This window comes from Protopterus annectens, chromosome 17.part0 (assembly GCF_019279795.1).
Source record: "Protopterus annectens isolate FY-2018-M chromosome 17.part0, PAN1.0, whole genome shotgun sequence".
Lineage (NCBI taxonomy): Eukaryota > Metazoa > Chordata > Ceratodontiformes > Protopteridae > Protopterus > Protopterus annectens.
In genome coordinates, this window is record NC_056751.1 from 337,254,093 (window position 1) to 337,276,247 (window position 22,155).

At 42.4% G+C, this 22,155-nt stretch overlaps 1 protein-coding gene across 7 annotated transcripts in view; it reads right to left on the bottom strand.

Annotated features, from left to right (window-relative positions):
- The window catches only part of DAGLA (diacylglycerol lipase alpha), a 2,305,179-nt gene that overhangs the window by 32,448 nt on the left and 2,250,576 nt on the right, over positions 1 to 22,155 (bottom strand). For all 7 annotated transcript variants that reach the window (XM_044059505.1, XM_044059506.1, XM_044059501.1 and 4 more), the window contains one exon: positions 2,113 to 2,285. In XM_044059505.1, the coding sequence (XP_043915440.1) occupies positions 2,113 to 2,285 (173 nt within the window). The remainder of the gene's footprint in view (positions 1 to 2,112; positions 2,286 to 22,155) is intronic.

Here is a 22,155-nt window from a genome sequence, read left to right on the forward strand (position 1 = left end):
AGGTCTTCTGTGTTAGCCTGAACTTCAGAAAAGTAGATACCAAACAGGAGAGGTCCCAGGACTGAACGTTGTGGTACTGCACTTGTCACTGGTCTGAAGTCAGATTTGGAGTCTGCAACTTTTACAGTGTGGGTTCTGTCAGTGAGCCAGTTGGCAACCCATTTTGTGACGTAGGGATTTATACCTAGTTTAGTGAGTTTAGCTATAATTCCAGAATGGGGAATGGTGTTGAAAGCCTTGGCGAGGTCAAGATAGGCTGTGTGAACCACATTACCCTCGTCTACGGCTTTGCTGACTGCCTAAGAGAAGTCGATCAGGTTCAGGAGGCATTATCTGCCTTTCACAAACCCGAACTGGTGTGGGGTCCAGAGTTTGGAGGTTACCAATGTATTTGTTTAGGAGTTCCATGATGATACATTCCATGGTCTTACAGATCAGGCTAATAGGGCGATAATTCCCAGGATGAGTGGTGGCTCCCCCTTTCTGGAGTGGGATAACTGTTGCTGTGTGCCATTCAGTGAGCACAAAGCCTAACTTGAGGCTATGATTGAACATAGTGCTTAGGTGGGGAGCCAATTCATTCTGAAGTACGTGTAAAATGAAGCCGGGGATGTTGTGTTTTTGGCTTTAGAGAATGCAGTTTTTACCTGCATAGTTGTGATTACAGGGACTCTGCATTCTTCCTGTATAGATATTGGCCCTTTAGTGGGTGAGAGGGAGGGTAAAGTAAGCACTGAACTTATCTGCCAGGATGTTGGCAATATCAGTTGGTTCTGTAATTTTTGTGCCATTGTGTTGTAACTCAGAGCAGATCTGGGTGTTGCCATTGAGATTCCTGACATAGCTATAGAATGCTTTGTGGTTGTCCCTAGAATCAGTGGCGATTTTGTTTTCATAGATAGTTTTGGAGGCTCTTATAAGGGATCTCAGATTCTTACTGAGGCTGACCAGGGAGCTCCTCCACTCATGAGATTTCACTCTCTTTTGCAACAGTGTCTTCCTCCAGTTGTAGAGTTTGGGATAGCATAATCCATACACTCGTGTAAGTGCTTATAGAGTGCATTTGTGTAGGATTCAGCATTCGTAACTGTATTGTCCATCTGCATGGGTGTCATGAAGTTTGCCACTTCTGTCGTAAGAAGCATGAAGTTAGCTTTGGAGAAATGTTTTACCATGATTTCCTTAATGGAGTGGTGGGGGCGGGATGTGGATATGTAGGGTGTTCAAGACATAGATGCCAAGAAATTCACCTTGAGGGTGAATCTTGGGATCCAAGCAAGTACACACAATACTAGGTTACAATTATTGACCAGTCATAATTCTTTGTAGTGCACAGAGTTTTATCTGCTCCATGTACTAATAGCTACAGTAAAAAAGAAAAAGCAAAGAAAAATGCCTAAGTCAAACAGACAACACCACAAATCAGGGCAATATTCTGACAAAGTAAGGGACACATTGCAGGCTTGAGTACTGCCACTGCGGTTTGCTGGCTGGCACTGTCATTTCTTAGAGAGTAGTGCAAGACCTGATTTTAACAGTGCTTGGGGGTGATTAGCACATGTTAAGATAGAGTCTTGAGCTACTGTAGGCTTATCTAAGTTTGTCTTTTTGCCGAAACTGGAAAATAATCACAGCACTCCATGTACTGCACAGACCTTAACAACTGAAAAAATTAAGACCTATGGTAAAACAAGTCTAAAATAGGATAGACAGTCTTGTAATGGTGTCTGCACAGAAGGAAAGACTTGGAAAGTCTTAGCAGCTCAGCTGTATCACAGGTTTCTCATTGGCTGGGCACCATGACAGCAAAATGCGAATATGGAAGGGGGGCTGATACTAGGTAAAGCATATTTAGCATATGTATGTGTGTGTTTCCTTGTAATTGAAAGAGAAACTACAGTGTGCTGTAGTAAGGGGAAGCGATTCTTTCACTTCAGCACATGGTATTAAAAAAAAACAATACATCTCAGCAATAGATATTAAAGGGCTTCAACCATTAATTGTGCCAGCCTAAACATTTCAACATAGTTCTCCTTATAGTAATCTTCCAACAGTACACAGATCTCTTGAGGCTCCACGAAGACCACTGAACTGGGATGAGAGCCGTGTTACCTCACACTGCTGTTTCTCTGCTCTGCTTCGCCATCTGGTGGTAGTGATTGCTGCTGCTGCTGCTGATGCTGTTGAAACACTGTCTCTGGGTTCAAATCAACTTCTGTGGGGCTCACCATGACTTTGGCTGCAGACAGCAACGCTGTCTTTCCTTTGTTGTAATTTTCGAGTACCTAAAAAAAAATACAGAACCCACTATTATTTCTCAAACAATATGGCATGTAAACAAGCCTGTGCATCCCTGTATATACTATCAACAATGGGTACATTTAAATGCTGGAATCCATGACTGCAGTTTTCAAATGGAAGTTTTTAAGAAACTCATTGAAAAGACTCAAGAATATCCAGAAAGTCTTGTGCACTTATTGCTATAAAAGGGTGCCAGTATTAGATGAGTACTGCACAATTTATCAAACCCATATGCATGCTCTATGTGTGAACAAATGCAATGCAAACAATAAGCTCATGCTTGCTAACAGCACAATGACCAGTTTTCTAAACAAATGATCATTATTAAGAAGTGTTTACCACTACACAAACACCTTTTAAAACAAGAGTGGAGAGCCAAGGGACCTTAATGGAAACATTATCACTATCTAAATGCTACGATGATTGCAACTACTTAACTGATCCACTGACACAATAACCATAAAGTCACCAGTATGCATGAACAGTAGAGAGAAACAGCATCATGGCAATTTGTGATTAGGGGAAAGTATAGTTGTCTAAGTACACTTGCCATAACAGTAGATGTTCAAATAGATTACTGCTGCAGTAGCATAAAGCTCCAAGGGATGTATCCTTACAAATATATCAGGCATACACCCAGTATGCTAAAGTTTTTTTATGAGATTCCAAACACATTGTACAGTCCTCAAAGCATGACAGAGTGCTGGTATAAAAATGATTTACAGTCTCCAAAACTAAGAGCTTTCTTCTCCTAAAGAGGGGTTTAAAGCCTAGACCTATAGAAAAACATCAAGTAGCCAATTTCACATGAAGCCATATTATGTCAGAAAAAAGGAACAAAAGAAAGAGTGAGAGAGATTCCACCCTGGCCAGGGGTACATGGAAGAAATAATAAAAGAATGGGGAAAGGAAGCAAGGTCCTACTACAGAAACAATGATTTATTAGAACATCTACTGCTATGTTAAGTTTTTTTACACAACTATACTATGCTCATTGTTATATAACTATTGCAGTAACGCACAGAGAGTAAGGATGGAAGAATCAGAACCCAAGTACAGAAGTCCCAAGAAAACACATCTAGGACACCCGGCAATGGACTCAACTGTCTAGTGTTTGGTGAAAGTGTGGATACACGATCAAGTTGCTGCTTCTAAAACAGCTCTAGAATTCACTCCTTTCCAAAAGGCCTCATAAGTAGTCACAACACTAGTGGATTGTGCTCTGACAGAAGAGAACAGCAGAAATACATAGCTTAGGAGAGCCATCTAGAAAAGGTTTCTTTGGAAACTGGTTGTCCTTTTTTCTTACCTTCAAATGGAATAATGAGTTAGTCGACAATCAGATGCTTTTGTTTCGCCCAACTAGTATGCAGGTTGCCAGTGGGCATCCAGGGAATGCAGAACTCTCACCTGTTCTTTAGGAAAATACAGAGAAAGGAACAGACTGATTTAAGGTAAGTTCAGAAACAACCTTAGGCATGAAGGAAGAACTGGCTCTACGAGTCACCCTATCTTTGTGAAAAACATAAAGGGCTACGAAGAAACAAGGGCTTGCAACACAGGTACCCATCTAGCCAAAGTCATTGACCATGTTGGTGTGAACGAATTGAGATGTACCTCCCTGGACTACATGAAGAGAGACATGGAGGAGCTCTCTGATCTTGTAATCCAGGCAGGTATGATCCTAGCCCTGAGTAGCATCCTACCTTCGGCTTCACCCAGAATGATACCACAATACAAGGATAAAATGACTGACTTCAACAATTGGCTAAGCTTTTAGTGTCATTCTAAGGGGATCCAGTATTTGTCTGCCTGGGATGACATGGTTGACAAGCCACGATGCTTTGTCAGAGATGGCCTGCACCTGTCGCCCCTGGGATTCCAGATACTGACTAATGTTCTTACCACCGCTATCATTCCTTTCTTAGGCAAGGTTCAAAAAACAAAACCACCACTGTAACTGATACAGGCAAGAAAAACTGAGGCTAATGCTACTCAATGCTAGAAGTCTAAATCTCAAAATGCACTCACTCGAGGCACTCCTTAAAATGGAGAATATTGATACCTGTGTAGTGACTGAAACCTGGTTCAAGGCTCCAGAGAGCACCCCTGCGTTACCAGGATATAACTCATACCACACCTTGCGGCCATCAAACCAGGACCGGAACACCAAGGGCGGAGGTGTGTCCATATTCATTAAGGACAACCACACCTCCAGACTAGCTGCCCAACATAATGCACCCAAAATTATCCAAGAGCAACTAACTCTAGGCAAAACTGCAATCCATATTGTAGCTTGCAACAGAATCCCCCACCATGCCCTAGGATTTCAAGTCCTGTTTTCTTGATATACTAGAGAATATCAGGGTCCAAACTAACACCCTAATAATAGGTGATTTCAACTACACCACCATTAACTGGGAAAACTACTCCTGTACCAACTCCTTTCCTGAACACTTCCTAGAATTCATAAACTCCAATGCCCTGGATCAACTTATCTGCACCCCTACCAGGGGCAGTAATATCCTAGACCTAGTAATTACCAACATGAGTGACCAGTGCTCCACACCTGAAGTCAACTCCTCATTGGTCAGATCTGACCATAAACTAATCACCATAGATATCAACATTTAGCCCCCACCCCTTAATAAGGAAACCACTGTAAAAAATTTCTCCAAAGCCAATTTTGTGCTTCTTGAGACAGAAGTGGCCAACTTCACGACACCCATGCAGATGGACAATACAGTTACCACTGCCGAATCATGCTATCTCTAACAGAACCAAGACACAGTCTTCTAAAAAAGGAAACAAATCTTAGTGGTCCCCTGTTATAAACAAACTCTACAACAGAAGGAAAAAACTGTTTCAAAAGAGAGTAAAATCCCATGAGTGGAGGAGCTCCCTGGTCAGCCTTAGCAAGAAGCTGAGATCCCTCATAAAATCCTCCAAAGTGAACTATGAAAACAAAATTTCCACTGACTCAAAGGACAACCACAAAGCATTCTATAGCTATGTCAAGAATCTCAGTGGCAACACCCAGATCTGCTCTGAGTTACAGCACAATGGCAAAAAAAAAAAATCACGTAACCAACTGATTTTGCCAACATCCTGGCTGATAGGTTCAGTGCTAACTTTACCCCCCCCTCACCCCAAATAGGGCCTATATCCATACCAGAAGAATGCAGTGCCCCTGCAATCACAATTGAACAGGTGAAAACTGCACTATCCAAAGCCAAGAACACAGCATCCATGGGACCAGACAATATCCTGGGTGTGTTCCACATGAACTTTAGAATTAACTAACCCCCCACTTAAGCACCATGTTCAATCATAGCCTCAGAGCAGCCTTTGTACTCACGAAATGGAGCACGGCAACAGTTGTACCACTCCACAAAGGGGGAGCCACCACGGACCCCGGGAACTTTCGCCCTACTAGCCTAAGGAGCCTGGATTGCAAGGCCATGGAACATATTTATTTATTGGCATTTGTTGAGCAGGAAAGTCCACTGGGCAAAAAGAAACCCATTTTCAGTGGAGGCCTGGGAAGAAAAGCCCTGCATTTATACAAACATCAAAAACAAATATTGTACAGTATAAAGTACAGATCTGGAGGGAAGGTTCCACAGTTAAGAAAGACTAATATTACAGAACATAATTGCAAAACATATGATTTACAAATTACTATATAAACACCATATCATAGGTAAACTATATTCCAGAGAAAAGCAAAGTAGTGAACAAATACAGTATTTTAATTCAGTTGAGTTGATCGAAAATCAGAGGTGTTATAAAGACGGGATTATAGTTGAATAAGTCATGGGATTAAGGGGGCTTTGCACTGTATTTCACATATACAGCTAGGCTTATGTAAAAAGTAGTTTTGTAGTGCAGCTTTAAAGGACTTCAGGGAGTCTAGCTGAGTAATGGAGGAGGGGAGGGCATGCCAATGTTTGGCTATACTGTATGAATAAAGGCACTGTCTTGATCTCTTGTTGGGTTTAGCTACACTTAGAAGGGTTTTCTGTGAAGAGCGGAGGGATCAAGTGGGGGTGTATGTGTGCAAGATGGATTGGAGAGCTGGGAATTTATTGGGTTGGAAAAGTAATTTATGGGCAGTAGTTAGCTGAGATCTGGTTCAAGGCTCCAGAGAGCACCCCTGCACTTCCAGGCTATAACTCATACCACACTTTTCGGCCATGTAACCTGGACCGGAATACCAAAGGCGGAGGTGTGTCCATATTCATTAAGGATATCCACACCTCCAAGCTAGTTGCTCTGCATAATGCATACGAGGTTATCCAAGTGCAACTAACTCTGGGCAAAACTGCAATCCAAATTGTAGCTTGATACACATCCCCCACCATGCCCCAAGATTTTCACTCCTCTTTTCGTGATGTACTGGAAAATATTAGGGTTCAACCAAACACCCTAATAATGGGCGATTTCAACTACCCCACCATTAACTGGGAAAACTACTCGTGTACCAACTTCTTCGCTCAACACTTTCTGGAATTCATAAACGCCAATGTCCTGGATCAACTTATCCACACCCACACTAGGGGCAACAATATCCTAGATCTAGTCATTACCAACATGAGTGACCGGTGTTCCACACCTGAAGTCAACGCCTCATTGGTTCGATCTGACCATAAGCTAATCACCCTAGATATCCACATCCTGCCCCCACCCCCCATTAAGGAAACCATGGTAAAAACTTTCTCCAAAGCCAACTTCATGCTTCTTAAGACAAAAGTGGTGAACTTCATGACACCCATGCAGATGGACAATACATTTACGACTACTGAATCCTACACAATTGCACTTCATAAGCACTTACACGAGTGCATGGATTGTGCTATCCCAAACAGAACCAAGAAGCTATCCTCCAAAAAAGGAAGCCAATCTGGTGGTACCCTGCCATAAACAAACTGTACAACAGAAGGAAGAAACTGTTGCAAAAGAAAGTAAAATCCCATGAGTGGAAGAGCTCCCTGGTCAGCCTCAGTAGGAAGCTGCGATCCCTGATAAAATCCTCCAAAGCTAGTTACGAAAACAAAATCGTCACTGATTCTAAAGACAACCACAAAGCATTCTATAGCTATGTCAGGAATCTCAATGGCAACACTCAGATCTGCTCTGAGTTACAGCACAATGGCACTAAATATACAGACCCAACTGATATTGCCAACATCCTGGCAGATAGGTTCAGTGCTAACTTTACCCCCCTCTCACCCCCTAAAGGGCCCATCTCTATACCGGAAGAATGCAAAGTTCCTGTAATCACGGCTGCACAGGTAAAAACCACACTCTCCAAAGCCAAGAACACAGCATCCATGGGACCACACAACATCCCAGGCTACGTTCTACACAAACTACAGACCGAACTGGCACCCCACCTAAGTACCATGTTCAATCATAGCCTCACCTCAGGCTTTGTGCCCGCTGAATGGTGCACAGCGGCGATTATCCCACTCCACAAGGGGGGAGCCACCACAGACCCCGGGAACTACCACCCCATTAGACTGATGAGCCTGGTCTGCAAGTCCATAGAACGTATCATCATGGAACTTATAAACAAAGACATTAGTAATCTCCAAACTCTGAACCCCCCCCCCCCCCAGTTCAGGTTTGTAAAAGGCAGATCATGTCTCCTAAACCTGATAGACTTCTTTGGAAGCAGTCACCAAAGCCATAGACGAGGGTAAGGTGGTTCACACATCCTATCTAGATCTTGCCAAGGCTTTCGACACCATCCCCCACTCTGGAATTATAGATAAACTCACTAAACTAGGTATAAATTCTTATGTCACAAGATGGGTTGCCAACTGGCTCACTGACAGAACCCACACTGTGAAAGTAGAAGACTCCAAATCCAACTTCAGACCAGTGACAAGTGGAGTACCACAGGGTTCAGTCCTGGGTCCTTCTCCTGTTTGGTATCTACTTCTTTGAAGTACAGGCTAACACAGAATGTCTTTGGCCAACAAAGTTCACAGATGACTTGCAAACTAGGAGCCATAATCGAAAATCCTAATGATGTGGACATCCTACAAAAGGTCCGCACTAAGACAGATGCCTAGTGTCAAAGCCATGGCCTCAAGCTCAATGCCAAAAAGTGCATTGTCATCCCCTTTGATAAAAACTCTGTACCCACGAACTACAACATAGGCGGTAGTATACTTAACACCGAAAGTGTGATAAGAGACCTTGGGACACAGGTGGACAGTAGTCTCTCCTTTGATAATCACATTGCCACAGTAGTCAGGAAATCCTGGCACACCTCATCACAAAAGGTTTCTCATCCAGAAAAAAAGAGGTCATTGTTCCCCTCTACTCATCACTCATTAGACCCATCATAGAGTACAATGCCCCTTTTGGCATGTACCTCACAAGACATCTACAACAACTGGAAAGGCCGCAGAAATACCTCACAAAGAGGATTACCAGCCTCAAACAGATGCCCTACGCAGACCGTCTCAAAAAACTCCAGCTTTACTCCATCGCATATCGCCTACTCAGAGGTGATCCCTGCCTAACATATAAAGCTATGTCAAACCCAGAGCTGTTGGACATGCTCCACTTAAAGAAATCCCAATCCCTCTGAGCTACATGCTCTAGGGACCTAAACCTTGTCACCACAATAAACAGAACATGCCAGAGGGATAGACTCCTGTCCCAGAGACTTCCCATACTCTGGAATAAAGTACCTATCTATATCAAACAAAGCTCCTCATTAGCACTTTTCAAGAAAAATCTTGATGATTGATTCACCCCAGGGATCACTTCTGTGGCTCTGCTCGCTAGTGGCACAGGAAAATAATTTTCTTGGATGGCAAAAGCATGGGTACCTTTTTGGCTGGGCTTGTATAGGCCCTAGGGCTGATAGCCTAGTACCTAACTATAAGTTAACTGGAGATAGTGGTGAAATTCTAGCCAGGATAGGTTTGAGAGAGCGTTGCAGTGGTGTGAGTGGTTAGAAAAGTTAGAAGCAAATTTTGCTATCTTGTAGTAGCATTGCTGTAGCTTATTACTGAGTGATGTATGTTGGTAAAAATGGGGCTCCCATACGTAAGGGATGGAATAAGCAGGGTGTTAGCTAATTTGATCCTAGTTTGTTTGTCAAGGTAAAGTTTGTGCCAGTATAATTTTCCCAGTTTGAAGTGGGTTTTCTTTACTGTGTTGAGAATGTGTTGTTCAAAACAGAATTTGTTGTCGATAGTAATTCCTAGAAGTTTTGCCGATTGCGCCTGTTCTATTTCAGTTTTGTTATGTGAGAAAATTTTGAATTCTGTAATTGGAGGCTTTGATGAGAATAATAACAGCTTGCTTTTTTGGGGGTTAAGCATTAGTTGAGAGCCATTCAGCCAGGTCTGTATAGAGGAGAAGACATCTTGTGTGGTTTTTTGGAGGTTAGAGAAATTATTGGAGGATGAGATGATAGTTGAATCATCTGCATATTGAATTAGTATACTTTGATGGGAGGCTTTATTTAGATCATTAATTAATATATTGAAGAGAAGAGGTCCTAAAAATGGATCCTTCTGGGACATCTGTGTTGTTAGCAAGGTAATCAGATTGTTGGTTTTGCCATTTAACTGATTGTTGTCTGTTGTTTAGGTAGGAGGAAAACCAGGTTGTTACCCTTTGAGAGCAACCCAGTTTGTTTAGCTGTTGCAAAACTTTAGGGTGAGATATTGTATCGAAAACTTTTGAGAGGTCTAGCAGGAGTACAGAAGTGAGTAGACCAGCATCAAGAGCTTTATTCACAATATCAGCAAAGGAGAGTAAAGCTGAGGTAGCACTAGGTCCTGGGCAGAAGCCATGTTGAGTAGGAGATAGGCTATTGAGGTGATTGAGTAGTTGGGTCTGGATAAATTTTTCTAGGATTTTTGATAATGGGGAGAGAATGGAGATGGGTCGGTAGTTTGAGAGATCATGGGCATTACCTCCTTTGTGAAGTGGGGTAATAATGGATTTTTTCCATAGTAGGGGGACATATGATTCAATGGTAGAGCGGTTAACAAGAATGCTGACTGGGTAGGCTATAGCCTTGGCTGCTAGTTGTAAATATTCTGGTGGTATGTTATCAGCAGACAGTGAGCAGGGTTTTAATTTGGATAGTAATTTTTGAATTAGGGCTGTAGGCACGGGTCGGAGTGAGAAAGATGAATTAACTAGTGAATTATTTATGGGGGATAGGGGGTCTGTGGGGGTAATGCTAGAGATGGGTTTTATTTTAGAGGGTGAGTCCTTGATTAGTTTCTGGATGGTGTCAATAAAGTGGTTATTGAATATGTGGGCTATCTGAAGAGGGGTTTTGTCAGGTGCTGGTGATGGATTTTGAATGTTATCTGGATTCAGAAGGGAGGATATGGATTTCCAGAATTTTTTAGGGCTTGTATTTTGGGAGAAGAGTTTAGAGGAGAAGTAGGTTTTCTTATCATCATGGAACTCATAAACAAAGATATTGGTAACTTCCAAACTCTGGACCCCACCCAGTTCGGGTTTGTGAAGGGCAGATCGTGTCTCCTGAACCTGATCGACTTCTTTAAAACAGTCACCAAAGCCGTGGACGAGGGTAAGGCAATTCACACAGCCTATCTTGACCTCGCCAAGGCTTGACACCATCCCCCATTCTGGTATCATAGATAAATTCACCAAATTGGGTATAAATCCATACGTCACAAGATGGGTGGCCAACTGTCTCGCTGACAGAACCCACACTGTAGAAATTGCAGACTTCAAACTTGTGACAAGTGGAGCACCACAGGGCTCAGTCTTGGGTCCTCTCTAGATTGGGATCTACTTCTCTGAAGTACGGACTAACACAGAGGGCCTCTGGCTGGCGAAGTTCACAGGTGACTACAAACTGGGTGCCATAGTCGAGTCCCCAAACGACGTGGACATCCTGCAAAAGAGCCTCACTGAGACTGATGCCTGGTGTCAGAGCCCTGGCCTCAAGCACAATGCCAAAAAGTGCATTGTCATCTCCTTTGGTAAAAACTCTGTACCCATGAACTACCACATAGGTGGCAGCCCACTCAACGCTGAAGGTATGACAACAGACCTCGAGACGCAAGTGGATAGTAGCCTCTCCTTTGATAATCATATCGCCACAGTAGTCAGGAAATCCTTCTATGTGGCACACCATCACAAAAGGGTTCTCATCCAGGAAAAAAAGAGGTCATTGTCCCCCTCTACTAAGCTCTCATCAGACCCATTATAGAGTACAACGCCCCTTTTGGAATGTACCTTACAAGACATCTGGAACAGCTGGAAAGGCCACAAAAATACTTCACAAAGAGGATTACGGGACTCAAACAGATGGCCTACGCTGACTGCCTAAAACAACTCCAGCTTTATTCCGTAGCACAACACCTAATCTGAGGTCATCTCTGCCTAACATAACAAAGCTATGTCAAACCCAGAGCTGTTGGACATGCCACACTTAAAGAAATCCCAATCCTTCCGAGCTACATGCTCTAGGGACCTAAACCTTGTCACCACAATAAGCAGGACATGCTGGAGGGATAGATTCATGTCCCAAAGACTTCCTATACTCTGGAACAAGCTACCCATCTATGTCAAGCAAAGTTCCTCATTAGCACTCCAAGAAAAATTTTGATGAGTGGATGGGTAAAAGGAAATTCACCCTGGGAATCACTTTGGTGGCCCTACTCAACAGGGGCACAGGTAAATAGCACCCTTGGGTGGCGAAAGCCAGGGAACCTTGTTGGCTAGGCTTACATAGGCCCTTGGGCCGAAAGCCTAGTACCTACCTATGAACCTAATAAGTAAAACTATCTTCCAGGTAAGAAACATCAGTAAAGAGCTACATACAGGCTGAAATGAACACAGCGTCAGCTTTTGCAATACAAGACTAAGATCCCTGGATGAAGTTACCTGATTCCTAGACAGAAATGCTTGACTTGGAACAAAAGTTAAAAAGGGGGGTAGGAGGGATATAATGTTAAATGAGCAGAAAAGGGGCAAAAGATGCACTTTGACAGAAGTCAGAAGATAGGCCTGATATGAGCAATTCACACAGTTTGCAGGAGAACCACCGAACCCCCCCCCCCCAACCTGGGTTTCATCCTGGTCTCTATTACAGAACCAATTAGAAAATCTCTTCAACTTCAGCAAAAACAATTTCCTAATAGCAGGTTTTCCTACCCTCTTAACACCTCTTGCACATCCCCTGTAAATAGGTGCTTAAATGGGATTAACAATTTGTCATCCATAGAATCAGGTGTAGGTTCAGAATGCTGGGGTGGGTAAGAAATCTCTTGTCCTACATTAGTAGGTCCCACCTTGTAAGGAAGATTTTGGAATTGCCTCTGACCAGGTTTGTGAAAAGACAGAACCAGTACTGTCTGAGTCAATAAGGTATTACTAGGAGTACTCTAAGAGCGTACTTTTTTTATCTTAAGTAAGACTCTGGTTAGCAAGGGGAAGGGCATAAATGAGTATTGTCATCCATAGGAAAAAATAGGCAACTGTTTTTCAGGCCTGTTTTTAATGAATTATGGAATGGAATTTATGTAACTGTCTGATGTGAATGGAGGCAAACAGAACTGGTCTGGTGAGCATGATCTTGCAAATGCTGATGGAAGAAGGAATCTTTCTCTTGAGTTAGGTAAGCTACCATCAAGGAGGTATGAATAAGGTGTCCTAGAAAGATTAGCTCACAAGATGATGAGGGGATGCCTGAGTATCTTTGGCATAATCTGCTAAAATGAGACAATCATCTAGTTAGGGGTAAATACGAATTCCCTGAAATCTGAAAAAGGCAATGACTGAAGCAAGACATTTTGTGAACACCCTTGGAGCTGCAGACAGACCAAATGAGATGTAAACTGAAAGTGCAATTCCAACAGACAGAATCATATAAACAATACCATGAGGCCTTTGCAAATAAGGATGTGGGGATATGTAACCCTGAGGTTTAGAGTGATCAAGTAAGAGCTGAGTGGAAGAAGTAGAAAAAAGGGACTGTAACATTAACATTTTGAATCTTGAAATATTGAGGAAGGTATTCACAAAGATCTCAGACTGGTCTCCAGGTGCCTTCCTTCTTGAATACAAGAACTATCCTTGAATAGAAGAAATCTTTTCCTTGTAGATAAGGGGAAACAGGTTGTACTACACCTTGTAGTAGCACTTCTGTTGGAATGTGGAAGAATAAATGAGACTTTTTTTGGTGAAAGACAGATTTCTGATTGTAGAGGAAAGGAAACCCATCAAAACTTGTAGCTATGCTGAATTATTTTCAATACCCAATAACCTATTATATGTTTTCCCAAGGCAGGGAATAAAAGAGGCTGTGTGCTAGTTTGGGGAGATGGGTGGGCTGAGCTGGGGATGGAAGTAGGGAATGCGGTGAGAAAGTAGTCATGCATTTTTCTTATGCAAGGAATTGCCTTGAGGTCCATTCCCTTTTTTTCTGAGTCCCCTTGCCATTTTGTACTGCTGCTTAGTGGAGTTTTGTTGACCTGGTTTGAAAACCTTCTTAAAGAAGGGTCCAGGGCTTGAAGAGTAGTTTCTATGATATACGGGGACTGGTGAAAGATAAAGTCATTTCACCACCTGAATTAACTTCCCTCTTTTCTCTAATTTTTTGAGGACCTTTACTGATGAATTCTCAAAAATAAAATCTTATTCCAAGGGTACATTTAATATTTGCATCTTTGTGCCTTGTCGTCAGGGAAATGCTGGAGTCTGACCAAAGCATGCCTACGCATCACAGATCCTGCAATAGCAGTTATTGGCACAGCATCCACTGCATCATATATGCATGTTGTTGACTGTTTTATGATCCATAAAGCAGAAGATACCATGTTTGATAAATTACTTTTTAAATGTCTGACGGATGAAAGATAGTTACAGATTGCTGCATCTTAAAAAAATGTAGAAAGTAGATACTTTGCCATATAAGTCTGGTAGTTGATTGCCTTGAAAACTAAAGTGGAAGAAGCATAACTTCCCTCCCACACCTGTGAAATGTCTTGCTGTCTTTCTCAATGAGGACAGGATTAGAAGAAGATAAAGGGTTAGATCCACTAGCCCTGTCCATAGAAATCACAGCAGGGTCAGCAATAGGATTCCTAAAAATACATTTATTGGAAGTTTAGTACCTTATACAGCCTATCAAGGATTCTAAGTGCAGGAGAAGTGCAAGCTGAAGTAAAAGTGTCCTACAAAGCCCCTAGTATCTGAGGAATAGCGAAGGGTTTCTGCACTCCAGCAACTATATTATTTTTGTGCCTCTGATAGCTTCTCTTCCCTGCCATCTGACAAATTCCTTCATTTTACTAATTGTGTCAATTTGTTCAGAAATCAGAGGACAGAGATTCTTCTGATTCAGATTCATAAAAGATAAGGGAAGAGATTTGAGAAACATAATGAAGACCTTCCTGCTCCACATCAGAGGATACCACCACTGCAATGAAAGAGGGAGGAGTCTCTTCTTCTTAGCCATGAAGACAAAGGAGTTGAAGACTGAAAATATTTCAAAGCCTTGAAGTGACCATGGGTAAAGTTACAGCAATTTTCTTGGAAGCCCTTCAAATGGGATGGAGTTAAACTGTGGGATAAATGCTTAGTCTTTTGGGTCTTTTCTTTGGAGTATTAAGTCTGACAGTCTCAGAAAAATCAGACAACCAGAGTTCCACGATCAACCCCCATTACCTCTTCCTTTACTACGACACAATGCACATCATCCTCTCCTCCTTCAGTTAGAACAAACTGTAGTTTTCTGTTCACAAATAAGGGAATCTGTACCCTGACCTGAATGGATGTGTGGATATCCTAGGCCACAGTGGCTTCCTGAAGAAACTCACGAGAAGGACCAGGTATATCTGACCGACAGTCCCACAGCTCCAAAACTATGACACTGGAACCATCCTTTCCAGATGAATGAAAAAAAAGGCAGACATTGCAATCTTTTCAGAAGCCCCCGTTTTTTGTTTTTCTTTTAATTTTCTATACTTTTTTGATTGAAGGGAGATATTCGAAGTACAGGATTCAGTAGCCATGATCTCATATGCCTAGACCTTCTGATGATAGTTTTCAAGAAAACTTTTAGGGCTATTACTCCTGCTACAAATGCTTTTGAAAGTGAAAGAAAAACAGATACCATAGGACCAGGTGTCATGATTCTCCTCAAGGCAGAAAATACAAGCCGTGTGGGCAACCTAAGGTATTTGTCTACCACATGTCAATTTGCATTTTCTGACAGATACAAGATACCACTGAAATACACTTTTTACAGAAAAAAATAAAGTTAGATCCCCAGTGAGTACTAATCTGCCCACAAAACATTCATCACCAAGCCGACTGATAACTCTGAAGATGCTGAGATGATGATACATCTGAATAAGTACACCAACAGCAAGAAAGTTCTGAATTTTGGCACCCACACAACCTTTTTATGCTAGCATGCCCTTGTGCTTGATTGGACATTTGGTGCATGAGGAAGACATCCAAAAGCTTAAGTATAAATGCCAGATGGCCGATATCCTTGGCAGGATATATTCCATAGATCTTTACACTAAAAAAGTGACCAAACAAAGAATGATTCATGTGCTGGTGTCACTCTTGTACCATTCCTCTAAAATACAGCTGCAAAAGTAGTCAGATGCTACTAGGCTCCCCTTCTCTTTGGCAGGGCAGTACACTGGCCATAGCAAAGCCAACATAGTCAGCTATGTTCTATGCACTCTTATCGTGTTAAGCATCTGTGCTAACATATGGTATCCATCCTTTGAAGGAACATTTTATCTGTAAACTGGAAATATGGACTCTACAGAATATTTCAATTTGTGTATGCTAACTCAGAAAAAATGAACAAACTGCAACAAAATGAAAGAGGAAAAAGGACAACACCGGATACTCAAAACAGTTCCAATTAGCGCTTTTGTTTACTAAAATGAGCAAACTTCTACATCTGTACATGATCCATAAAACACCATGATTCCCAAATGGTGGGTCACACATTAGTGATATGTGGATCACATCAAGGGAAAAAAATGAATGGTTCAAAAGTTGTTGTTGTCTGTAACTATCACCAGTGGAGATCAAATTCACTTCACATCCTCAATGTATGAAATAATTTTTGGGGTGATAATTTATTATGAGACATCCATTTGTAAACATAGTTTGCTTACTTTGTAGAGGCCATCAGTATCAAAAGTAAAGAAGAAGCTTGAGTGAACCCTTCTATCCACTACAGTGGCTGTCTGTGAATCAAAGGGAACTGCAGCAACAAATGAAATATCTCTACTGGAAGACGGTCATTTTATTGCATTTAGTAGTTTGGGGGATACCAAAAATCCAATCAAGCCTGTGTCCATGTACTGAAGGTTACTTAAGTTTTGGCTGCTTTAGTAGTTGTCTGCAAATTGTCCAAGCTTGAGCTGTTCTGTACAAAGGTCACTTATCTCACGCTGTCTTATGTTTAATTTAACTAAAATGTTGGATAACATCTGAATACTTCAGACAAGGGCAGCACTGCCTTCCTCAAAGCTAAAATCAATTACAGTACTGCAATGAATGGTTAATAACAGTTAATAGTCTATAATAAGGTATATTTATTGAGGGCAAGATTAACATAAAAGTGTTTACTTTACAGATACAAAGTACAGAGTTTGATTCTCAAATAGGATAATTGGTTTGACTTAAAATGGCCCCCAAGGGCAGTTAGCCTAGTACTAACCTATATTGTGACAGCTTTACTCTGCGTTTATTTTATGTTATTAAATTGGTTCTTCCCAAAGTTAGGTAACTGCAAGTCAGTTAAAAACATTCCCTGGCTTACACTGTTAAGAGTCCTGGCACTTAGTAAACAATTTTTTAAATAACTACTTATAGACAATAATAGTTCAACCAAACAGATCACTCCCATTTCATCGTCAAGCATCCTGTTGTCTGGCTATGGGTGTAGCAGCTCCTGGCAGACTTATATGATCCCACTAGTCTTGTTCTGGACCAAATATCTGCAGGCAGGTTTAGCCATAGGAGAACTTCAATTACACTTACCTAGTGCTGCATCCATTAATTACATATCACAATGAGTCAACAGTTGGTGTCAAAAGCTGCTGTTATTCCTAACAGTAGATACCTTCAGTACTTCTGAGCAAATATGGTAGAACCCATTTTTTTTGACAAGCTGTGATAATATACAAAGTGATTGTTTCCGGTGTACTCTCCAGTCCAACTGGTGAATCTGGGCATTTTGAGGCAATGTTACAACTGCCTCATGTACACAGACAACCCTCTCCTCCTACCACCAAACACCAATATATGCAAGAGATGCAATTATACAGCCAAACTGGAGGCAGAGCTCTCTCAACCCAAGACTGGAACTAACAGGCAAGAGGAGAAGGGTAATACTTGCAACACACCACCAGTCTCACATAGTCCTAAAAAACCAACACTGGCAAATAACACACATGAATACATGAAAACATACACAGAGGCTCTAATAAAAATCTGCAAAAGCAACAGAGACCTCCAAAGCAGACATCCAAGCAACCTCCACACCCCATCACCGACCATGAAACACATACTTCACAAAATCAGTGTGCCACGCAATCACAACCCTTGACGCAAAATAACATACCCAACACACTAGTAATAGATGACTCTATAGTCAGGCACACTGATGTCCCACTAACTAGGCTGGACAAGGAGAAGGTTACTGTTAGCTGCCTGTCGGGTGCCAGGATCCGCCACATAACACAAGCACTCAGGTCACTCCAGAACAAGTACAAATACAACTCTGTCATTGTCCATGTTGGTGTGAATGACCTGAGACGTACCTCCCTGGACTACATGAAAAGAGACATGGAAGAGCTCGCTGTTTATGTAGCCCAGGCCAGTATGAACCTGACCCTGAGTAGCATCCTGCCCTCATCAAGAATGATGCCACAGTAGAAAGAAAAAAATGATCAATTTCAACAATTGGCTAAGTTTCTGGTGTCATTCAAAGGGGATCCAGTATCTGTCCGCCTGGGATGAAATGCTCAACAAGCCACGTTGCTTCGCAAGAGATGGTTTGCAGCTGTCACCCTTATGCTTTCGAATACTGGCCAAGGCTCCTGCCGCCCCCATAGTGCCTTTTTTAGGCAAGGCTCAAAAGACAAACCCACCACCATAAATAGCACAAGTAACCAAAAACTGAGTGTAATGCTACTCAACGCCAGAAGTCTAAACCTCAAAATGCACGCACTCGAGGCACTCCTCAGTATGGAGAACATCGACATCTGTGCAGTAACAGAAACCTGGTTTAAGGCTCCTGAGAGCACCCAAGCACTACTAGGCTATAACTCATACCATTACTTTCGGCCACAGAAACAGGACCAAAACACAAAAAGCGGGGGTGTATCCATATTCATCAAGGATACCCACACCTCCATGTTATTGGTGCAGCACAATGCATCAGAGATCATCCATGTGCAACTAACAATGGGCAAAGCTGCAATCCAAATTGTAACTTGCTACAGATCACCCACCATGGCCCAGGACACCCATTCCGCATTTCTGGAGACACTGGGAAATATGAAGGTCCTACCAAACACCCTAACACTGGGTGATTTCAATTACCCAAACATAAACTGGGAGAACTACTCAAGCACTAATTCCCCTGGCCAACGCTTCCCAGAATTTATAAACTCGAACGCCCTGGATCAGCTGGTCAACACCCCCACCAGAGGGAACAACATATTGGACCTGGTCATCACCAACATGGGCGACCGGTGTTCCACACCGGAGGTCAACCCCTCGCTGGTTAGATCAGACCATAGACTAATCACTCTGGATATCCACATTCTGCCCCCACCCCCAATCAAGGAAACCACCATGAAAAACGTTTCAAAAGCAAACTTCACATTACTTAAGACCGAGGTGGATAGGTTCACAGCCCCCATGCTAAAGGACAATGCTGTCCAAGCTGCTGAAACCTTTACAAAGGCACTCTATGAGCATCTTCAGGAATGCATGGATCGTGCTATCCCAAGTAAAACCAAGACTCACTCCTCCAAGAAAAAGAAACCAGTCTGGTGGACCCCTGCCATAAACAAGCTATACAACAGAAGGAGGAAACTAGTACAGAAAAGAGTAAAATCCCAAGAAGGAAAGACATCCCTGATCAGTATCAGCAAGAAACTACGATCCCTCATTAAATTGTCCAAGGCTAGTTTCGAAAGAAAAATTGCCAATGACTCCAAAGATAACCACAAAGCATTTTTTAGCTATGTCAAGAACCTAAGTGGAAACTCTCAGATCTGCTCTGAGTTAGTGCAGAATGGCACAAAATATACTGAACCGACTGATATTGCCAACATTCTGGCAGACAGGTTTAGTGCAAACTTCACCCCCCCTCTCACCCCCTAAAGGGCCCATAACCATACCAGAAGAATGTACGGCCCTGTCAATCACTGACACACAGGTTAAAACAGCCCTATCCAAAGCCAAAAACACAGCTTCAATGGGACCGGACAGCATCCCAGGCTGTGTCTTACAAGAGCTCCAAAATGAACTAACCCCTCACCTAAACACACTGTTCAAACTCAGCCTCTCTACAGACTACATACCCACAGAGTAGCGCACAGCAACAGTTATCCCGCTCCACAAAGGTGGAGCCACAACGGACCCCGGGAACTATCACCCTATAAGCCTGTCTAGCCTGGTCTGCAAGGCTATGGAATGCATAATCATGGAACTCATTAACAGAGACATTGGGAACCTCCAAACCTTGGACCCTACCCAGTTTGGCTTTGTTAAGGGCAGATCATGCCTCCTAAACCTGGTGGACTTCTTTGAGACGGTTATCAAGGCATTAGATGAGGGAAAGGAGGTCCACACAGCCTACCTAGACCTCGCAAAGGCTTCGACACCATTCCCCATTCTAGTATTATAGACAAGCTCACCAGCTTGAACATATGTCACGAGATGGGTTATCAACTGGCTCATGGATAGAACCCACATGGTGAGAGTTGCAGGCTCTACATCCGACTCTAAACCGGTTACAAAAGGCGTCCCCCAGGGCTCAGTCCTAGGACCCCTCCTGTTCGGTATATACTTCTCAGAGGTACAGGCAAGCATAGGAGGACTATGGCTGATAAAGTTCGCAGACGACTGCAAACTAGGGGCCATAATTGATTCTCCGGCTGATACAGACACCCTCCAGATGGGTCCCACTGAGAAGGATACCTGGTGTCAAAATCATGGCCTCAAGCTAAATGCCTAAAAGTGCATAGTCATCCCATTTGGAAAAAACAAAGTACCCGCAAACTACCACATAGGTGGTAGTCCCCTAAATACAGAAAATGTAATAAGGGATCTGGGGACCCAAGTAGATAGTAATCTCTCCTTTGATAATCATATTGCCAAGGTGGTTAGAAAATCCTTCTATGTGGCCCACCTAACCACAAAAGGGTTCGCATCTAGAACAAAAGAGGTTATTGTGCCCCTCTACTCATCACTCATTAGACCCATCATAGAATACAACGCCCCATTTGGGATGTACCTTACAACACACCTGCAACAGCTGGAAAGACCACAGAAGTACCTCACCAAGAGGATTACTGGCCTCAAACAGATGCCCTATGCAGCCTGACTCAAGAAACTCCAGCTGTACTCGGTTGCATACCGCTTACTCAGAGGTGATCTCGGTCTGACATACAAGGCTATGTCCAACCCAGAATTGATGGACATGCTCCACCTAAAAAAAAAAAACAAATCCCGGAGAGCCACACGCTCTAGAGATATAAACCTCACCACAACGATAAATAGGACATGCTGGAGGGACAGATTCTTATCCCAGAGACTCCCCATGCTTTGGAACAGGATTCCAATATACATCAGGCAGAGCCCCTCACTAACACACTTCAAGAGAAACCTTGACAGGTGGATGGGAAACAGAAAATTTACCCTGGGGATCACTGCAGTGGCTCTGCTGGACAGTGGCGCAGGGAACTAATGGCACTGCTGGACAGAGGCACAGGGAACTAACCTAAGGGGGTGGCAAAAGCCAACACATTCTGGCTAGGCTTATAAATGCCCTTGGGCAGACAGCCTAGTACTTACATATGAACCTATAACTGGACAAAATGTTTAGAACTGAGTGTCTCATTTTACCTTGCATCAGCAGCATTATAAATCTATACTCACTCTCTGTAAAGCCATTTGCCTTTTACTGAAAAAAAATAATGGTTTCCTGTACTTGACTTGTGTCTGCAAAACAAGAGTTATTGATTTGGACAAGACTTAAAGAGTGTTTCATGAGGAAATTGCCATGATTTTTGGTAGTTTGCTGTTTTAATGGTGAATGCCCCAGAGCTGCTTATTAATGAAAATGTAAAGGAATCCATTAAGAGGCTAGAGTTTGTTCCTCAATCTAAACCAGAGTCAAATTCCTTGTTAAAGATTACAAATGATCACCAGCATTGTTTGTGCTAAACATTACAGCAACAGTACTATAATTATTACATGACACCCACATTGCCATATAAAAGTAATTAAGGTGTTTGAGGTATTTTATTAGTTTTTAGATATGTCAGGAAAATATTTTTTTTCTCTTAAAAAAAAAATCAGGACATTTGCCACTTTTATTTATTTATTTTTTTCATCAGATACAACAGTCAAAATCAAAATTGTCCTTCAGGTGGACACATGGTAAACTTCCCTTACAGTATCATAATGCTAGTTAAAGTGTCAAGCAAGTCAGATTGCTTTTTTTTTTTTGCGGGAGGGGGGCAGCTCCAGTGAGCTAATATCTGAGGATGATAACAATGGCCCAGTTACTAAAGGGCATAAAAGCACAGTCTGTATGAGGGGTGCTGTACATGTATATAT